Genomic DNA, 21,481 nt, shown 5'->3' with positions numbered 1-21,481 from the left:
TCTTGTCACTATAAATATGCTGAAAAGTCTGTTCTCCGTCTAGTACCTCATTTTTTTTCACTTCTGATTGTTCTCAGTCATCTTTAGCTAGATTTCATACCAATTTCTGTTCATGCTTGTTTTATCCTCAGATATTTGTTACTATTTTATCTTTTCCTTTTCCCCTTCCATGTTTTACAAATGAACTTGTACTCTAAATTAGCATTGCCTTCAAGTTGCCATATCTTTCCACTTGGTGAGGAAATCAAGAAATTGGCTCAAGTTTTCTAGATTCTTTTTGCTTCTTTGTGACAGTTTGTCAGAATTCTTTAAGAAATGGTGTTAGAAATAAAGAGCACATTAATTCTCATTTTTTAGTTGATAGGTGGAATGAAGCTGCTATAATTACACACAATTTCGTCATGTCTTTATCCTTTTTTCTAATTTAGTATTTACCTTTGCCTCTTACCAATTCTTGATCTAAGTATACAGAGATGATTTGGATTACTGAATTCACAGCTAATTCTTTCATGTCTGTTAAGATATAGGCAAATTAATTCTTTTATAGAGTACTAGCCCCAAAGAAGAAAGTATTTGTGATATACTAGTGCAAGGCTTCAAAGTAGTCTTCTTCAAAGTAGGCTTCTTTCATTTCTTAGTCTGAAACTACATTTTCTAACATGGTTTTCTCCTTTCTTTCATATACGTGTTTTTCATTGAAGTCACTAAGTATCAACTTATCACTTAGTTTTGAAGGAACATTCATTTATTCACTTAATTTTGAGGATTTTGTATATTTCTTCATAGGATTTCTTGACTACACTCTCTTGAACAGATACATGCATATGAATTGCATTTGTCTTTGTGTTATTATGTTTGCTCATGTTCATTGTGAATCTTGAAAGGTAAGATGACCATGTCCCTTGAATTGATGTTTCATACAGACTTTAGGGAAGCAATGAAATCAGTATCTTCTTTTATGTTTCTGAGAACCTTTAAGCCATTCTTTCATTTAGTTGCAACTTTGAATTTGGGTTTCACTTACAGTGAGAATGTCAAAATGAGTATGCCTTAGTTCCACAAACTTATTGGCTGTTAGATGAAGATCACGTGCTAAGCATAGCAAAAATGTAATGTTTATAGCTTCTCTAAGGACTGTATGTGTGTGTATTTAGCATAATTTGTCCCCACCCCTTTCTGCTACTCTTACTATAGGAGTAGAAAGGGGATGCTTAGGGCTGTGAACCATTTTGTGTTCTTGTCCAGTCCCTGGCTCAAAGTGGCTAAAATCCAAAAATTGTTACCTAACTGTTAAACTTCTGGTAATATCTGATTATGCTTCTCGACATTTGTCTAACTCAGGGTATTAGGAATACCACAGAAGGTTTTAGTATTCTAAGAATTACTATGTGTGACTTGAAAACTGTGCTTTTAAAATACACATGAGAGAAGAGATGTGGTTTCATTAATGATTTTATAGAGTTGGTCTGTGGCAGTAAACCAATAATTATAATTCTGAGATCCCATACTAGCTCGGACTAGAGAAAGCCTACAGATGGCCAGAGATTTACATGTGCAACAGAGGACTGAAATTCTGTCTATGGCAGAATAGTGTATAATGATGCATTAACAAAATAAGAAAACTAATTTTTGAAAGTCTGTGTATGCTAGTGGAGTAGATTCAAACTCAAGGCCTAGAAATTTTTATAGGGCTGCAAGACATGAAACTACTATGGACATCACACTAGTCAATAACTCTTTATTGATCATGAAGATCTTTTATGTCCAGCATTATTCTAAGCTGTAAATACTAAAGACATACCATATAGTTTCTGTTTCCAGTGGGTCTGCAGTCTATGTGAAGGGTAAGACATGCAGCTCATCAAACAGTAGTGGACACAGTCTCCTTGCAACACATATTTCATGGGTCTTTGATTTCATCTGTGTGGATTCTTTTTCCATTGACATATACAGACAGTTCTCAGTTTACGTAAGTGGATTGTTCCACAGATCTCTAAGTAAAGTGATTTTTATGTAACGCAAACTTGCCTACAGACATGAGAAAGAGAATGAAGAAAAGAACAGGAAGGGGGCAGTGAGCCCAGAGTAGGGGGCTGGCACATAATCCTGGGGATAGAGAAGTGAGAGAAAGAGGAGGAACACAGCCAGACACTTGGGGGCCTGGCCAGAACCAAGAGAAAGAACATAGAAAGTGGGGGCAGACACTTGAGGGCAGACAAGGACACAAACAGAAGAGGAAGGGTGATAGTATGACAGAGTCTGGGACAGTCATGGGTACCCCAGCACAGACAGAAGGGGGGAGTGTGGTCAGACACATGGGTAGGTAGGTAGAGCAGAACAAAGGTCTCCTTTCTCGAATCTGGAGATCTCAAGCCAAGCTCCTATCCCTAGAAGTTCTTCTGCTTTCACTTGGAAGATGTTTTAAGTGGGGTTTTTTGGGAGGGGAAGGTAGGAAGCCACAGAGTGTAGAGCTGAAGGTCATGAGGAGAGAGAGAGAGAGCAAGAATGAGAGCAAGAGCACAGTACTGTAAAGTTAACATAGTTTTTTTTAGAATGTGGAATTCTTTCCATAAAGCAAAATTTGTGTAAAGTGATAACTGTCTGTATCATAACCCATCTACCTATTAGTAGATAGTCTTTGAGAATTGCTTTGGATGAAAAACTCACAATTTGGTGGCCAGTTTGGTGAAGCCTCTTCAAACTTTTGAGCTTAGGTTAGCCCTCAGAAAATAAAGCAGTCTTTCATTTGGATGTACTGAAACCTTTATATTGTAGGAGTACCTACCCAGATCTTGTCCATGCTGGCATAATCTGAACCCAGAATCACCTCCATACCATAATGGGGCATCACAGTAGAATTTGAGTGAAGGAACAGGAATCTTAATAAAATACTAGAATTTGTCTTGCAACCAGTTAGAGGATAACGCATGGAAGTGTTCGTTTTGAGGTATGGTCCATACAGAGGAGAGAGATCAGTGCAATCTGGCATCACAGAAAGTTTTACCTAATCCTGAATGCAGGATCACCAGCTGAGAGGTCCTGGAACACTGCCGTTAAACTGGTCATCTGAACACGACCCTTACATTTGTGTAGAAAATGAATGAAAATAAAATTTTGGAACAGCTTCTCAAATGCTAGGTTAAAGTGGGGATATGGAGAGCAAGAAGGCAGAAGAAAGGTATTGAGGAAACATTTAAGCACAGCTTTAAATATTGTGGCATGCCTCTGGACCAGAAAGCAGCAGACTAGTGAGGTATGAATTGATCAGAGTGGGATGACTTTTCAACAAAGGCTTTGGACCAATACATCTAAAAAATAATTAAAAACAGCAACAGGCTCTGCACAATAGAGACTGCAGCTTAAAATCAAAAGAAAATCATCATATATTTACAGCATTAAAAAAAACTTTTGCCTGCAAGTTAGTGTTTTTAGCCACATGTATATCTAACCATAGTATCAATTGAAACACAAACAATAGCTATATGATACATTTTCTATACATTCATGGATATTGGAATATAATTTTTAATGAATTCTCATAATCCTCTTTAAATAAAAAAAGTTTAGAGTTTATGAAAGATGACTTACATTACTTTTATGCCTGGAATGTATATTGTTTGAGAGGGAGTGCAAAATCAGGCTTGGACAAATTTGTATGTAGTTAAATAAGAAATTCTGGGTTTGTGTTTTTTGGGGTTTATTTTTTTGATGTTGTTCTTTTTGTTGTAGTGGATGAATATATTGCAATTGCAAAAGAGAAACATGGCTACAATGTTGAACAGGTATGTAAGTTTCGGAATTTTTCTAAGCATGTATATGATCTGTAAATGTTTCAAGTACATGCTTTTAAAAAACTATCAAGAGGGGTAGCTAGGTGGTGCAGTGGATAGAACTCCAGCCTTGGAATCAGGAGGACCTGAGTTCAAATCCAGCCTTAGACACCTGACAATACTATCTGTGTGACCCTGGGCAAGTCACTTAACCACAATTGCGTCACCAAAAAGCAAAAAAATAAAATAAAAATAAAATAAATTTTAAAAAAACTATCAAGATACTCGGGATTCTACTTTGAAAGTTATTCACTCACACCAAAGATTTTCACTCTTTTCTTAATTATATGTTATTTTTAATACTATTCTATGCTCAAATACAGCACAATAAGTTGCTGAGAGTTGTCAGAAGATGTCGTTATTGGTATAAAGAGAATTCTGAATAAAATGAGATGTCTTGCTCTGTCCTTGGGTAAAGTTGGTCACTTTAGATGTATCCATCATTCTTTTTAAAAAATATCCTTATGTCTCCATGTGTAGCTAGTTCTTTGGTATTTGATTCTTTTTTAAATGAGTATTTTATTTTTTCCAATTACATTTAAAGACAATTTTTAACATTTCTTTTTTTTTTTTAAATTTTGAGTTCCAAATTTTCTCCCTCCCGCACCCTTCTCCCTGCTTTAAGACAGTAAGCAATTTGATATAGATTGTGTACATGTAATCATGGAAAACATATTTCCATATGAGTCATGTTGTGAAAAAAGTAACAGATCAAAAGAAAAAAGAACACAAAAAAAGTAGTATGCTTCAATCTGCATTCAGACTCAATCAGTTCTTTCTCTGGAGGTGGATAACATGTTTCATCATGAGTCCTTTGGAATTGACTTTGACTTAATTCTTAAAAGAAAACTTGATTCATTACTTTTTAAAACTTTTGCTAAAATATCTAGCAAACAACTTTTAGTATTAAATGTCTTAAAAATAATATCTTGATAATATCTTAAAAATAAAAATAATAAAATGTTTATGTACACGCAGTAAACATTAAAAGTTACCCAAGGCAGTCCAGTCTTGATTATCTGTTATGAGAGGAGAAAGGAAAACATAAATTATCACTGAAGATTTTTTAACCTCACTTCTACCAAGGATCAGTTTCTTTTTCCAACAAATCTGTTAACAGAGTTACTACCAGGTAGTTAAAATTTGCTACTTTCAGTAGCCTCTCCCCTCTTCTTCCTTTGTATAATAAAATATTATTTAAATGGGAAAGAGAAGCAAGAAAGGGTTATCTATAAACTGCATTATCAACCTCTGAAATATTAGGAATTGGTTATATAGACAGTGACAATGTAAAATCATTTCAACTTCATAGCCATTTAAATAGAGATTTCTCATGTGTGTATATATATATATCTATATTCAACATAATATGTATATATTCAATTTTTTTTATTGGAAACTTTTTAAAATGTGTAGTTCTGTATCTATTGGCTTTTTAGCCTGTAATTGAAGGACTGGTTGAGAAGTGCAGCTTTAGAAAAAAGTAGCCACATGATTTTAAGTAATTTATTTTTATTTTGAAGGAATATTACTAAGGTCCAAATTGCAGCTTCTCAAACTTAACTGCCTATAAAGTTAATGTGTCTGGTTTTTGTGTTTCTTTCCAAACTATATTTCATTAGTCTTTCAATAAAGATTAGGGCCAGCCATGCAGTGCTCAGAACCAACTCCTCAAAAACACATGAGGCCTACAGTAGAGGGGGAAAGTATTGGCAAGGGAAGTTTTCCATTTCAAGCTTCCAAAGGGTTATAGTAAAACAGTGAGTAAAGCAACTTAACTTAAACATTCCAAAAGGAGCCTCCCTCTTTTTGTCCATTCGTGAGCAAAACACTATGAAGAATCTCATATGGTCTAATGGAAGTCTTAACTACTGTTTTATATTAAGATATATATTAAGCTTTAAAAATTTAAAACAACAAATATTGAAAATTGTTCAAAAGTTTACTCAATGCATTCTTACTCATTGGGACTTTTTGATCGTGGAGTGCTTTTAAAAAGCTGTAACTGAAATCTTTCCTTACTGAATCCCCACCTTGCTGTTCTATTTTTGTACTGTGGCTAGTGGTATGGTGTTAAGTTTCTTTCAAGTCTTAACTTATTTAAATATTTTCTTTTAATATCTATTTTCTTCATTTTTTATATTTCTAAATTAACAATATTCACAAATATTAAAGACATAAACTAAAATAGGACTACGGTCTCTTTTTTTAGCCTAAAAACTTAATTTGTTAATTGTGTAAACAATATATCCTCAACTCACTGTTTGCCTAGTTATTACAGCACATATGGTATATAGACACCCACTGTTCTGAGGCCTGGATTTTTTTTTTTTTTGCAGGCCCTTGAAAGCATATGAGCTGTAATACATAGGCACTACAGATTAAAAAACCTAAAACTATTAATTTCTTTTTTGTTTTTCAGTTGAAGTCGGATCCTTAGTATTTTAACTTAATTTGTGTTTAACTTTCTAAAGTGTGATATGACATAAGTCAGCTAAAACCAAAAAGGGATGATTTCTCTTCAAAGGCACTTGGCATGTTATTCTGGCATAAACATAACATTGAGAAGTCCCTTGCTGATCTGCCTAATTTCACTCCCTTCCCTGATGAGTGGACCGTGGAAGATAAAGTCCTCTTTGAACAAGCCTTTAGTTTTCATGGGAAGAGCTTCCACAGGATTCAGCAAATGGTAAGGTGACATTTTTGATTTTACTATAGTTTGTACTTACGTGACATCTTATGATATTGAAATTTTTTATTTGTGACTTTGCCATGATTAAATGCAAAGAGGATGCAGTGGTTACACATTGAATTTTAGTTTCCTGGACAATAATTTTAATTACTAGGGTTTTCATATCTATAAAAACTTGCAAGTTTTTACTACTACTCTGTAGCATGAAAATGCTTTTTATGTTATGAAATCTTAAGTTCACCATTTCACTTTTCTTAATTTCACTAATTGTTGTTGGTAGTCAGCAATTTTCTTCCATTTATCTTTAAGCATACTTGTAGTTCCAAGAAAACATTTAGTAAAATTGAATAAATATTGGATTGTTTTTAATTACTAGCATCTTTATTTCTATTTTGAAATTCTTCTGGAGATGAAACCACATTAAAAAAAAAAAGTCAGTTATTTGAGTATTGTCTTTTTTTTTTAAAGTGTTGTATATGAGTTGACTGATGCCTTTGTTTCTTAAACCTCTAAGATATTTCAGCCATCTGCAGGGCACACTAAATGTTGAGTGATTGGACATATGTATTAATGGTGAGATGCTTGTTACTATTTTATTAGCATTTGAATCTGAAAAAAGACACTGGTGAGGATAGTCTTCTTATAGTCAAGTGTGTTTGGTCATGACTAGCAGGCCTTTTCACATATATGAAAGCTGTTTTGTAATTGGAACCAATTTGCCTTTCTACCATTTAAATAAAACTGGCACAAATAACTTGTTTTCTAGCTTTGAAAAGACTTTTAGAAAAACAGTAAGTATTGAATACCATCCTCATTTCATTCAAAACAGCTTGGGACCATGGTACTTGTGCTACCCTTACTATATTAGTCTTCAAAGTGCAAAGTTGACAAAGATACTTTGTCACATTCAGTCAGTCAGTCCCCAGGAATTCATTGGTGTTTAAAATGTGCCAAAGGTCAGCGAGATGGTGTAGTAGATAGAGTGCCAAGCCTGGAATCACGAAGACTCATCTTCTTAAATTCAAATAAGGCCTCACTCACTTCTTAGCTGTGTGACCCTGGGCAAGTCACTTAACTCTATTTGCCTCAGTTCTTCATATATAAAATGAGCCGGAGAAAGAAATAGCAAACTACTCCAATATCTTTGCCAAGAAAACCCCAAATGGGGTCCTGAAGAGTTGAATATGACTGAAAAACGACTGAACAACAATAAAAAATGTGCCAGGCATTGTGCTAAATACTGGGAGTACAAGTTAAAAACAAAAACCATCCTTGCTGTCAAAAGGCTTATGATATAATAGAGGAGACAACATGCAAATAACTGTACACATAAGAGATAATTACACAGAGTAGATGAAAAGGAACCTTAGAGGGCAAGACATTAGCATCTGGTACCAGCAAAGTCCTCCAACAAGATATGACTTTTGAGCTGGGTCTTGAAGGAAGCCAGAGATTCTACAAGGAAGAGTTCAAGAGGAAGAGCATTCATATATATTTTTTAGTTCCTACTATATGCAAAGCCAGGCATGTTACACAAGGAGGATCATATCCAAAGATAGAGGTGGCCCCATATTTTCTAGCACCTTCCTTCTTCCCACTATGTGGAATAGCATATGACTTCATCAAGTATTTAAGCTTACCTCATCATCATCAAATTAATTAAATACTATTGTATCCACAGTTGCTGTTTATGGAAAATATCTTAAAGCTGCTACTAAAAGTATCAATAACAAATTCAGTCTGCACATATTAATAACAAATTATTTTAGCTTCCAGATAAGACTATTGCGAGCCTTGTAAAATATTACTATTCCTGGAAAAAAACGCGGTCTCGAACAAGTTTGATGGATCGCCAGGCTCGAAAATTGGCCAACAGACATAATCAGGGTGACAGGTAGGTTTAATACTTCTGATATTTGTACAATGTTTAGATTTAATGGATTCATTGCTTAAGACAGAAAAAATTACTTTGAAGTAAAAATTATTTTATAAATCTAATCTCATTGTTGAAGATTCTCTCTCCAATGGTACAGATCATAACCTGTCCCTGCCCTCTTATACTTTTCAACACTTGTCTTTGTCTTTCCATAAATTCTCTATAAGATGTCCAATAAATGTTCTAGGAGTCTTGCTCTAATTCACTTGACGTTCTGTAAATACCAGTGAAGCATGTATACTGTCCATCAGCTATATCTCAGTCTCCCCACATGACTAGCCCATTTCTTTTTCAATCCTACACCCTGCTGATGATATCTCTTCTACTGCTTCTCAAGCAGTTTTTCTTTGATAATATGTTGTGGCCTTTTCACTCCTATGATGTGTCTCCATTAATAGTTGGATGATCTTCAACTTTAATTCTACAAATAGTGTGGTATTCCTTAGCTCATAGCCACATGGCATAACTGTCAGAATATCAATGTTATAAAAGGTGGGCTTTCGTTTGGAACAGCAACATGGTCTTGTTCACAACACAGTAGACACTAAATCCTGCCTCTAACACTTAACTAGCTATTTGATCCTTGACATATCACATAACCTCTCTCAAACCTGTTTCCCCACCTATAACATGGGGGAGGAGGGATTGGTAATAATACTATCTACTTGATATGCAGGCATCTTAAACAAACACTACATCAGTGGGTTGTTCAGTTGCATGGCATAGTCTGGACAGTTGGCACTCTTCATCTGCTTGTTTTTTCCATTGTCTGTAATTACACCAAACTCTTTGATCATGGATTTCATTTAGGAGTCACCACAGTGTTTAAGACTTGATGCGTTCAACACAGTATCATTCACATGCAGGTGCATCTGAAGCCCTTCACAATTTTTAGAGACTCTCTTCCATTTTGACTTTGCATTGGAAATCTTCTTTGGCAGTTGCTTACACCTTTGGCAAGAGTGTATCCTACAAAAAAAAAAAAAGTGTGTCCTTAATTGATGCTTTGCTTAATAGGATTCATCAGAATTATTGAATGAAATCATGTCTGTTACATGATATCTTATATGACTTTGACGTATGCATAGAAGTTATTTTCTCAAGAAGAAAGCCTTTAAGGTGACATTTTTCTTAGCTGAATACAATGCTTTTTAAAATAATCAACCAATAGCAAGACTACTCTTGGTACTTTTCATTCAATTGTATGACTATAAAGATGTCTGCTTAAGAATACTATTCAAGAAAAGCTTGCCTGTTCCTTTCTTCATCAGAGGCACCCTTGGCATGTTTAAATTATCAGGAAAAAATTGTAGAGATGGAAATGTTGGCAATATGGGTCAGTAGTTGTTAGTGTTCTCTTGGTCACCATTTTGGGTATCAATAAAGTCCAAGTATTTTTCAAACTTTTGGAACCCTCTCCTCATCTTGAGAATAATTAATCCCCTAATACCCTCAAAATTGTTGCTTCCAGCGCAGACCTTTTCTAAATATACTTGGTCTGGTCCAGCTGATGTTCTCATCTTTGTTTTTAGTGCCATTTCTATTTCCTCAGTTAGCAAATCTGGATTATCTGATATTAGAGTCAAAGTGTGTTGACCTCTTGGTGGTGGGGGAAAAGAAGAACCTTTTTTGTTATTTAAAAAAATTTTACATATCATTTCTGTTTTTCATCTCTTGTGTTGTTCTCCTTCTGATTTCATCTTTAAATTCCCTAGGGATGACTTTTTAGTTAGGTCTCTCACCAGTCTTTCTTTAGACTTGCCTTTTCCTCCACTGCTTCTTACCTGTTTATGATGTGACACTGCTCATAATCTTCCACCATCCTCCTTTACAGGACCTTATAGACAGGTTTATATACAAAAGTTTGTTACCATTGTCTGAAATTATCACTTGGCAAGATCAAATGTTTGCTGATTGAGATGATCTGTAGGCTTTTGGTTTCCTTGTTGTGATTGATTTATATTGGTTAAACTTCCTCAGGAAATGATGGCAGTGTAATATCTGTTCTTTTAGCTATTTCCCATTTTTGATGTCAAAGTCTTCTTTAAGTCAGGTTGGAATTGCCATAACTTCACATGTTAATTCTTCTAGTTTGTTTTTGAGCTTTACTCTAACAATAAGAATTTGGTGGCTGGCTACATATAATTGAGTAAGAAATGACTCCTGTATTTATAACCAGTTGCTTCCTGTCCCTTTTTTATTGTTGTTTAATGCTTGCCACATTTAGTATCTGATCTCTTATCTCAAAGGAGGCATTCGTGATATGTAGGCATGAAAATTCTGTATAGTCTATGACTTTTTAATTGCTTATAGTTTAAACTTCCTACTTCCAATGTTCTCCGACATACTTTTACTCTCCTCTTCTTGCCTACCTTTGTTTTGATGTAAATAAGTATTAAAGGACATGTTGATTTAATTTGTAGAATTTTAACAAGTTCTTTTCAACTTTTTCATCCTCAGCAGCAGGTATTAGCAAGTAAACTATAGAGATTTTCAGGGTGGTATTGCAAACTCTTATTAAGAACACAACTATATGAGATTTTTTTAAATGTCCCATAAAATGATTTTTCTTGTCCTTTGTTACACAGTAAAACTAATTAACTTCTTTTGGTAGCCTTTGAGCTATCTTTCCATTTACATGCAACTTCTTTTTTCTTCTTATTTTATTTAGTGACGTCAAAATAGATATATTTCATTTCCTCCAGCAGTATGTCCATATGTCAGTTTGTGGATAAATATCTCACATTTAGAGTAATAACAGCTAAGTTATTATTTGTCGATAGTCTAAAATTTATGTAATTTTTGGCATTCTTTTCCATCTTTTCTGCCACTGTCACAGTCATGCAGAATGGAAGCTACATGGGACTGTGAACCATTTTTTATTTTTTTGTTTCATGAATTACCATGGCCAAAGAATCTTCTAATGATGAGTCTGTTTGTAGTTAGCTTGACTGATCCTTCAAAAGCAGGCCACCTACTGCCAGGACTACTTGAAGCTTTTTCATAATGGTAGAACCAGCTAGGGTTTATACATTGAGGGCATAGCTTCAAGATACCAGGGTCACCTCCACACTATGATGAAGCATCAGAATAGCTACCAGATATGGTAAGAAAATAGGTTTACTGCTCTCTCAGAGTACATTGTTAAATTGAATGTATTGCATTAAATGATACGCTTGATTAAGCTATGGTGATGTGGGTTAAGAAAGAAAAAAAAAGAACATTGTAAATTTTCCCTTTCTAAAACTTCTATGTTTTATCCTTGACTAGAGGAGTCAGTGAAATGGCCAAAGCACTGGCCAGTGTAGTGTTCTTAATTCTTAACTTATCAGACCCTGCAAACAAGCTTGCAGGTTCAGGTACTAGTGGCTATTTAATGTGAACTGTGAGCCAGAATCAAAAATACTTCCTTTTGGTAATGAACATTAAAATGAATACATTTCCTATGACATAAGGTATTGTTCTGCAGTTATTGTTTTGTTTTGTTTTTTAACTTAAGTGCATGTGTTTTTTAGTTTAAACTTTCTAGCAGTAAAAATATATACAGGTTACTAAATTTTTTGTCTGGCTTTATCTACTAATAGCGTAACTGATTTAATAAGTAAGAATATTGCCAAGCAAAATGTGCAAAGATTAAACCCTTCTAATTTTTTCTCTCTTCCAAATACTCTTCCCTTTTTTAACCCTTTTTTAATGAGTCTCTTTTTTCAGTTTTGATCTTGCTGCGATAATATTTAAAAGGACTTAACAAAGGACAAATATTTTAAACACTGGAAAAAATTAAATTACAGTATCATCTACTAAAGGCAGTTTTGTCAGGAAGGGTAGCCCTTGTTCTATTAAATAGTATCTAGCATCTGTTAAAACTGTAAATAAGTAAACACTGTTAAGATTATTGAAGTATAAGGAAAGGGCCAGGTTTACTAATTGTGATGTTTGTCCTCAGTGATGATGATGTGGAAGAAGCACACCCGATGGATGGGAATGATAGTGATTATGATCCTAAAAAAGAAGCCAGAAAAGAGGTAATGATGTTGATCAGTCACAGAACATGTTAGAATTTTCTCTACTTCTCCACCAAGGGAGATTAAAAGACTAGAGTTTCATCTGAAAAAAAATTTTGCTTTAAAACACATCGCAATATAAAGGTTCATGTTTTTTAAATAGTTATGAATAACAACTTAAAGAAAGGAACTTTTATTTTTGGCTGATTGGGAAGTAATAAATCATAACTGGGTTTTAGTCCTGCTGCCCCACTGACTAGCTATGTGATCTTGGGAAAACCAGTGAACTTCTTTGGGCCATAAATTCCACATCTGCAAAATGAAGGTAAGATTAGACGATCCTCTGGGTTCCTTCTATATCCAAAGCTGTGTACTTTTTTGGTTAGTTACTTTTCAATCATGTCCAACTCTTTGTGAGCCCTTTTGGGGTTTTCTTGGCAAAGATAAAGGAGTGGTTCGCCATTTCCTTCTACAGCTCATTTTATAGATGAGAAAACTGAGGCAAACAGGGTTAAGTGACTTACCCAGAGTCACACAGCTAGTAAGTGACTGAGGCCAGATTTGAACTCAGGAAGATGAGTCTTCCTAATTCTAGGCCTGGAACTCTGTCCTCTCTGCCACCTAGCTGTCCCCTGTACACATATAGAAGATTGGTGTTTTTTTTTTTAAATATAGTAAAGTGACACTTATTTAATGGTCAGACTTCTGCCAATCTCAGTCAACCAAAATAGAAACACATAGTCAAAAGTGAGTGAAAAAACCTTGTTAATAAAGTTTACTCCCTAGGACAGGAACGTAACATTTCCTCAAGGCAAAACCCATTCAACTTAGCATTTTATATATAAAGATAAAGCAAATGATTTAACCAACTTAGTTATCTGGCTTCTATTGGAAATTGTTAGTTCCTTCCTAAATAACAACAGATTAGAAGGTGATATCTCCTAGAAACAGACACTGCAATGAAACGTGCCAGCTGATAGTAAGTGGAAACAAAAGAAAACGCCACCTGGGAAAAATCATCATCTAGGGCAGTTTGGTGTAGAAATAGTGTGTGTGTGTGTGTGTGTGTGTGTGTGTGTGTGTGTGTGTGTGTGTAGTATTCATAATGATAATGACCCTGTCATCAAGAAAAGGCTAAATAGTTTTCTAAGGAAGAAAAGTATATTTTCAAAAGTTTCCAGCAAAAATGGTTAAAATAAGTAATACCTCTTTTAAGCACTAATATTTTTTAAAATAAATAAAATTTAGAAATTTTTTCAAAATAAGACCTTATTTCCTGGCTAGTATTAATAAACTGCTACTGTGTTCATTTGGCATTGAGCTTTTTGTCTGCCTGGGTTCTGAAAAGGGTCATAAGAAAAGGGAAGATAGTATTCAAGGGCGATAATGCTTTATTCATTTTTCAACTGCTTCCAGAAGAAATAGACAGCTATAGATAGGAAAGGTACCTGATGCTCTGTGTCCTTGGCACAAGTATCAGACATTTGTATGGCTGCCTTTATATGCTTTTTAGATATTTTTTACATTAGAAGATCAGTATGGAATATCAGAAAGATGATTGGATTCTGAGTTAGAAGACCCAGTTTCATGTCCCATCTCTGCCACTAGCTGTGTAACAATGGGCAAATCAACTTCTCTGAATCTGTTTTCCCAGTTGTAAAATATCTTCATCAAAGGGTTGTTTTGAGGAAAGGACTTTTTGAAAGCAGTGTGTAAAATGTAAGCTGCTACTGATATTTGAGATCTTTTTGAGTTGATAGTATGTTCAGTTGTGTGGTAGAAAACTCCTGTTAGATTTACTCAAATAATTTGAAACTTCCTTCTTTTACACATAGTCAGGACTTGGGAATGTGATCTCATTTGTTTATTAAACTGCCTACATCTAAATTATGTGTACTGCAACTCTTTTAGTGCCTAAATTATGTTCACTATAATTTGTCTTTGGACTGTGCCCCAAATCCTAAAGCATCTTCGCAGATGCTTGTCAAAGAGTGAAATACTTGGTATGAGAACATATTAAACCAGTTTTTTTCCGATTGCCAGATTTGCAAGAGGTTTAAATGAGTCAAATGTTCTGTGAGACCTGCCTGCATTCTTTGAGAAGATAGCCTGATAATTTGCCTGTAGATTTGAATTTTTTTAAACTTCCTAAGATAAAAGCCTGAATACATTTTTCCTACTTATTTAGTTTTGCATCAGTAAGGAGATATATACCTTTGATTCAGCCAATCAAAAGTTGACAAATAAGTATTAAATGTATATTTGAAAATTCAAACTTTTGTTGAGTACCTTCTATATTCAAGGCATTGTACTGGTAGTTCAAACTCAGTTAATCAGAACTTGAATTCATCATCTTTAATCCCTTACCTAAAACCTTATTTTGCTCTTGACTTCCATATCTTTATTTAGTGGCACTTTCCTTTTATCCAGACTCATGACTATATCATCTTTGATTTCTCACTTACTCTCCACATCCAATGAGTTGCCAAATCCTGTGATTCTACTTACAAAATATCTCTTGCATCTGCTCCCTTCTTCTGGTTCTATTGCCAAAATCCTAATTCAAGCCTTAATTGCATTTCACCAGGCCTATTATGATAGTCCCCACCTCTATTCCCTCTTCTTCTACTCTATACTCCATTACTTGATTCATTATCTTAAAGCAAAGCTTTGAACACTGCAACGTCTTGCTCAGAAGCCTTCAATAATCTTGGCTCCTTGTTGCCTATACAGTAAGGCTTTCTGTGGTTTGAACTCGCAGTAAAACCTGGATTCTGATTATTGTCGTTTTATAGTGCATGCTCCAATCAAATTAGACTTCTTACTATTACCAAATCCTCATACATTCCCATCTCCATAAATTCTTATTTTTTTCCTTCCTCACCACTTTGCACGTGTAGTTTCTTTTATCTGGAGTGCTCTCTTCCCATTCTTCCTATCCAGTTGTTTGTATTTCTTTAAGACCCAGCTAAATTGTCATGTCTTCCATAAAACCTGTCATTTTCCCCAATTCCTAGGAAGAAATGATTATTCCTTTATCTAAAGTTTATAGCATTTTGTTTACAACTTTCATTTTGCACTTTTGCATTCTTTCACTTGTGTGTGTGTGTGTGTGTGTGTATGTGTGTATACACCTGCCCAATCTCTTTTTCTTCCTGCCTCTGCCTTGCTGAAGTATACTTTTCATGAAACCAGGCACCTCAGAATTAGATTGAATGGCTATTAGTCAAAAAAGGAGTTAAATATTTCTGTTACTGGGTGAATGCTGTATATGCAGTCAGATATTAAATGGAATGATTTTAATTGATAAAGGGCACTGATAATCTAGTTCTAAAACAAATTGCAGCTTTTACAGGGCTGAACAGACCCCCCCCCCCCCCCCGGTTACCACCAATATAATATAGTTGCTTAAAGCTGTTTTTTGTTTGCTAAGGTGTTCTGAGAGTAAGGAAAATAGGTACCTGTCTACCAGTACAAATTACATTGATTTTTTTCCTTTTTCTTTTCCTTTTTTTAATTTAGGGTAATGTTGAACAGCCTGTCCAAACTAGCAAGATTGGACTGGGCAGGAGAGAGTATCAGAGTTTACAACACCGACATCATTCTCAGCGTTCTAAGTGCCGTCCACCCAAGGGCATGTATTTGACTCAGGAAGATGTGGTCGCAGTTTCTTGTAGTCCCAATGCAGCCAACACCATTCTCAGACAACTAGATATGGAGTTAATCTCCCTAAAACGTCAGGTATCTTGTGTTCTCTATATTTATTTCCAGTTCATTTTGACTTGAGCTAACCTTGTGGCTTGTGCCTAAGTGTCCTGTCTTTTTCTGCTGTACATTTTGCACTTAAGTTCTTTCCAGGGTTGTGAAGGGATAAAACTCAAGTATCGGTTGCTCTTTATTCTTGAAAGAAAACTGAAATTGCTCACTAAATTTGACCTTTTAGATTACATGTGGATTTAACGTTTACATAATGTCACCCTTAAGTATAGATAAATTAGACAATGATTATCATCTCAAATGATAAAATTGTTACACTTTTATTTACAGTTTTCAAACAAGTTAGGAGTCAATGGAAACATACCATGTCCTTTGTTTAAAAATTAATACTTTATATCAAAAATTTTTGAAGCCCAACACTTAAGTGTAGTGATTATATCAATAATAATAAATTGCATTTTATTTTGTTTTCAGATTTACATACTTGAGGCAAATAAATATTTCACCCAATAATATCCTTACTATAAATGTTTGAGTTTTACTATAAATTTTTTAGAAACTACTTTGCCTTAGTTGAAATTCTTATACCTGGATTTTTTCTTTTAGACATCTATTAAATGAAATGTTTCAAGTTAAAATAGAACCAACTCTGAATTATCCATTTGTTTGTAACTACATTGTGGATAATCCATGTACTTTAATACTTTAAAAATCTCAGGCTAGTTCCCTTCTATTCATGATACCATTGTCCCAGGCTCCACAATATCAGGAATGGAAGTCAGTTTCAGTATATATTCAATATAACTATAATTAAGTAATAGTTCCCAACAATGGATTCTCAGTCCAAATATAAGTGCTTTAAATTTTGGTTTTACTATTCTGAATAATTCCCACTCTTCTCCTTCAACTCTTAATTACATATTCTGCCTATATTGTTCATACTTTATATTTTGTCTGTATAGGTCTGCCATATGTTCGGCCACTTAACCATGTATATAAGAATCTTTTTGCTTCTCTTTTCCACACATTTGTTTTCCCATTTCTAAATATATTTCTTTTTAATTTTCTTATTTCCTTCTTTAATTTTTATCCTCTATTCCTGAGTATTTTCCTATTCAGTGGAGTCATTCCTTGTAACAAAACTTTAAGAGAAAGAAACAAACAACTTATCAGAAGTAACCAGTAAATCAGCCATGTCTGATAACATATGTAATATTGCCTCTTCTTTTTGACATCTGCAGAAAAGAAAGGAAGGTGTTCTAAATTAATTTCTTGAAAAAAGTAATTCATGTATGACTTTAATAATAACATTATGGAGTAAACATAATTTCTCTTATTTTTCCAAAAGATTATTTATTGAGATTATAATCAGGACATGTGATCTTGATCATCTATGAAAATGAACGTTTCTCAAGTTTCTGTGTAAAAATATGTTTGAAGCAAAAATTGACTTCTCTAATGTAGCTAAATCTTTGTCCATCATAATAAAAGGAAATTCTCTATCTAGTCTTTTGTTTATTAAACTTTAATAAGAGCTCAAAGAAAGGCTAAAAAGTAATCAGTGTTTAGAATCATAAGCCTGGGAAACTTTGAATGGCAAACAAATCCATGTTTCTACTTTTCTCCCTCACACTGCTTAGTTTTATTTCTTGGTGCTGATGCTGTATATAAAAAAAAAATCCTAAATACATGCAGTAATTTCCATCTCCTCTTGTTTCTGACTTTTAAAATTATAAGCCAAACAAAACCCATTTCCTTAACTAAAACTTACCCAATTTTTAGCCCTTACTCTTTAGTCTACTGCTGTTGTTGCTGATATCATTCTGAACTTCTGCCTAAACCAAAGTTATGTAATTTGATATTTTCAAATACACGCACACAGATACATACACACACACACACACACACACACACATACACTCATACACACACAGAGATTCTATCTACATGGCGGGGGTAGGGGGAGCATGGGGAGAGGGAAAGAGAGAGAGAAAGTACCCTGTGGTGTTCAGTTTCTTCACCCTAAACAATGAGGAGGTGAGACCGAATGGCTTCCCAGGTCTTTTCCAGCTCTTATTATATAGTTAAGTCTTAGTGCAGTTTTAACCATAGAAATGTTTCACTTAAAAACCTGTGTTGCAGTTTAAACCCATTTCCTACCTATCTATCATAAGTTGCAATTAATAGCAGTCAGTTAGTATGATATTTATCTGGAACGCAGTTGAATTTATCATGGTAATAATAAGAAAAACAACATGAAATTTGATCTGCTTGGTTTTGGCAATATTCCACGGCCTCAAAAAGCACCCTATCTCAACCAGTGTTTGCTGTAATCATAGAAGGTAGCAGGTGAGAGTTATGAATGGACCAGCAAAAATTCATCTTCACACTAGAAAAATAACTCATTGTTTGCTCTAGTGACTTTTATCTATAAGGAACAACAGATTTATCATCTGAATGTGATGCAGTATATATGTATAATCTTGACATAGGTTCTGCCTCTCCTCCAAGGAAATTCACAAACAGTAAAGATCATGGGTACATGTATGATTTAGGTGCTCAGATGTTCAGCTAAATGTAAGTTAGCCAATTCGTATTTTTTTTGTGTTCAAGGTTCAGAATGCTAAGCAAGTAAACAGTGCACTTAAACAGAAAATGGAAGGGGGAATTGAAGAATTCAAGCCTCCTGAGGTATGTTGATTAAAAAAAAAAATAAAAGACATCATTAAAATAGTGAAACCATGTTACTTTAAAGTAACTATTTTGTCATATGCCTAGATTAATGTTTCATAGACCATGGATATTTTGAAATATTGATGTTTTATCCATTAGATATTTTCATCTTCTGAGTCATAAAATGTGAATATTCACTTAAAATGAGTCAAACCACCCTTTTAATTGGACCATGCTTGAGTAGCATCCCGTTTTCCCCCCTGTTCTTATGCAAGAAATCAAGGGGGAAAGTAGCAATAGAGGAAAAGACATATTCGTCAGGAGAAATGTGAAACTAGGAGGGCATAAGAAACACAAGTAATGCTTTCTTGGCTCTCCATCTTCTGCCTGCTTCTTTCCCCCGTGTTACATGGATTTGTAGCATAGAAAAGAGAAAAGAAGCCTAGTGTGGTGGGCTAGGGGAAAAAAAGGCCTGAATTATTGTTCACTCCCTGATTGTGCACTAGGGACGTAACTTAATATTATAGGTATTTTTACTGGTTTTTTGCTTCCTTTTTTTTTTTTAAAGAGTCCTTTTGGATACTTTTAAAGGAAAATTTAACATGTGAAGGCACATTTTCAGGGGAACAGCATAGAGATATTAGAGCTAAAAATTAGTTTGCAGTTTGAATATTTAGTCTTAATTCTTTTCTGAAGCCTACATTCTTATATTTTTTTTACCAGAAACAAATTTTTAAATGTGGTTTTTTTATTTTGTAAAATGGAAGCGTGAATACTTTTTGTCATAGTCTTTCTAGCAAAGACAGTTTTAATGAGCCTTTAAGAGATTCCTGTGCACCTGAAACTAATATGCTTGTTCATCTTATTCTAATAATATTTTTCTAGACTCAAGAGTTACAGAGGTAGAGACCTGTAAGTAGAGTATTTGGATGGGAATTGTAGGATTCAGTGCTTTAGAATTATGTCCCATCAAACTAATTCTGGGAGAAAGGGTCTTTAGTATTTGTTTATGGACTAGATCTATGATTTCATTCGTATAGGGATTGCTCAGTAAGGAAACACCCACCAGCCAAGGCCATCAGTTTTATAGACAACTGAAAAGTGGAGTGATTTTCCCATAGTCACCCAGCCAGTATGTGTCAGAGGTGGACTTGAACCCAGGTCTTCCCAAAGCTCAGGTCAGCCCTGTCTTCACTCCACCATAGTGCATCTTGAGTCATACAGCAGTCACCAAAAATGCTAAACAGTAGGCTGTTTGTTTGATTTTTCTGTTTAATTCTAGTATCTCATTCTAAACTCCACAATTTGATAGATTACTCTAACAAAGTATGATACTGCTAGCTGTTATATAATGATGCTATGTTTGTATAGCTCTTTGCAGTAAAAATGACTTTCACATATGTTACTTCCTTTGAGCCTCACAACAACCCTATGAGGCAAAAGAGACAAAAGATGGCATCACCATTTCAGAAAGAAGGAAATGGAGGTTTAGATTAAGTGATTTGTCTAAGGTCAAATGGCCATTAAGTGTCAGGTAGTCTGACATTTACGCCTAGATCCAGAGACCCTAGATAGAAGTTTCTAGACTGGATCATGTAAGTAAACTTTGCGAACTTTAAATTTTGGCAGCTGCCACTATCAGTGAATGCATCAGTGCTTCTCCTATCATACCATAGTTCTTTTTTGCCCCAAAATGTTAAATAATAAAAGGATTAGACATGGTAGGTTCTATAATATCACATTTTAATGTAATAATTTAAATTACCATCATTTGTGATATTCAGAAGTTACCTAACTTCTATGATATTAGTTTTTTTTTCATGTTCTTGAAGTTTGAAGTTGCCTTTTTTGTTTTTTATAGAAAATATTGGTCAAAATGAAGCAATAGAAATGTTAGTATTAATAACTTACCACAAAGTGATGTTTGAATGGTACTTTGGAACGGATTCACAAATCTTATATGACCCAAAATAAAACACCCAGAACATAAGTATAAATATAAATATATATATATAAAACAAAAAAAAACTTTAAAAAAAACCAAAACAGTGATTTGTCCAAAGTTACATAGCTAGATAATGGCAAAGGTAATAATAATAGCTAATATATAGTGCTTAATACATGCCAGGCACTGTGCTAAATAAGCACTTTACAATTATTATCTCATTTGACCCTCACAATAACCCTGCATGGGAAAAGGGGGATGGCAGAGGGTAGGTGTTATTATTATCCCCAATTTACAGATGAGGGAATTGAGGGAAACAGAGGTTAAGTGACTTAACACAGCTAGTAAGTGTCTGAGGCTGGATTTGAGCTTAGGTCTTCTTGACTTCAGGTTCATGGCTTTATCCACTGCACTACCCAATGGTCTGTTCCTTGAATAGAGGTTACATGGGAAGACTCCCTGCAAGACTGGAGTTGGTAGGTAATGAAGGCTTTAAGGAGAAGATAGCATCTGAGCTATGCTTTGAAAGGTTATGATTAGATTAGAAACTAAGAAAAAATCGACTTGTATGGGGCAGGCATTAAGTAGGTGAGCCTGAAATGAAGTTGGAGTGATGTGGTAGGCTAAATTTTAGAGGACGTTGAGAACTAGGCAGTGAAAATCAAATGTAATAGGGAGCAAACA

At 34.5% G+C, this 21,481-nt stretch overlaps 1 protein-coding gene across 6 annotated transcripts in view; it reads left to right on the top strand.

The window, feature by feature from the left end:
- The window catches only part of RCOR3 (REST corepressor 3), a 55,362-nt gene that overhangs the window by 12,502 nt on the left and 21,379 nt on the right, over positions 1–21,481 (top strand). For all 6 annotated transcript variants that reach the window (XM_027870894.1, XM_027870892.1, XM_027870891.1 and 3 more), the window contains exons 4-9: positions 3,730–3,782; positions 6,358–6,519; positions 8,292–8,416; positions 12,405–12,483; positions 15,985–16,203; positions 18,793–18,870. In XM_027870894.1, coding sequence (XP_027726695.1) covers positions 3,730–3,782; positions 6,358–6,519; positions 8,292–8,416; positions 12,405–12,483; positions 15,985–16,203; positions 18,793–18,870 — 716 coding nt within the window. The remainder of the gene's footprint in view (positions 1–3,729; positions 3,783–6,357; positions 6,520–8,291; positions 8,417–12,404; positions 12,484–15,984; positions 16,204–18,792; positions 18,871–21,481) is intronic.

The sequence above is a fragment of the Vombatus ursinus genome, unplaced genomic scaffold, assembly GCF_900497805.2.
Source record: "Vombatus ursinus unplaced genomic scaffold, bare-nosed wombat genome assembly UNPS02014798.1, whole genome shotgun sequence".
NCBI lineage: Eukaryota > Metazoa > Chordata > Mammalia > Diprotodontia > Vombatidae > Vombatus > Vombatus ursinus.
Note: the sequence above shows the minus strand (reverse complement) of the source record. Positions and strands in the feature narration are given on the sequence as shown.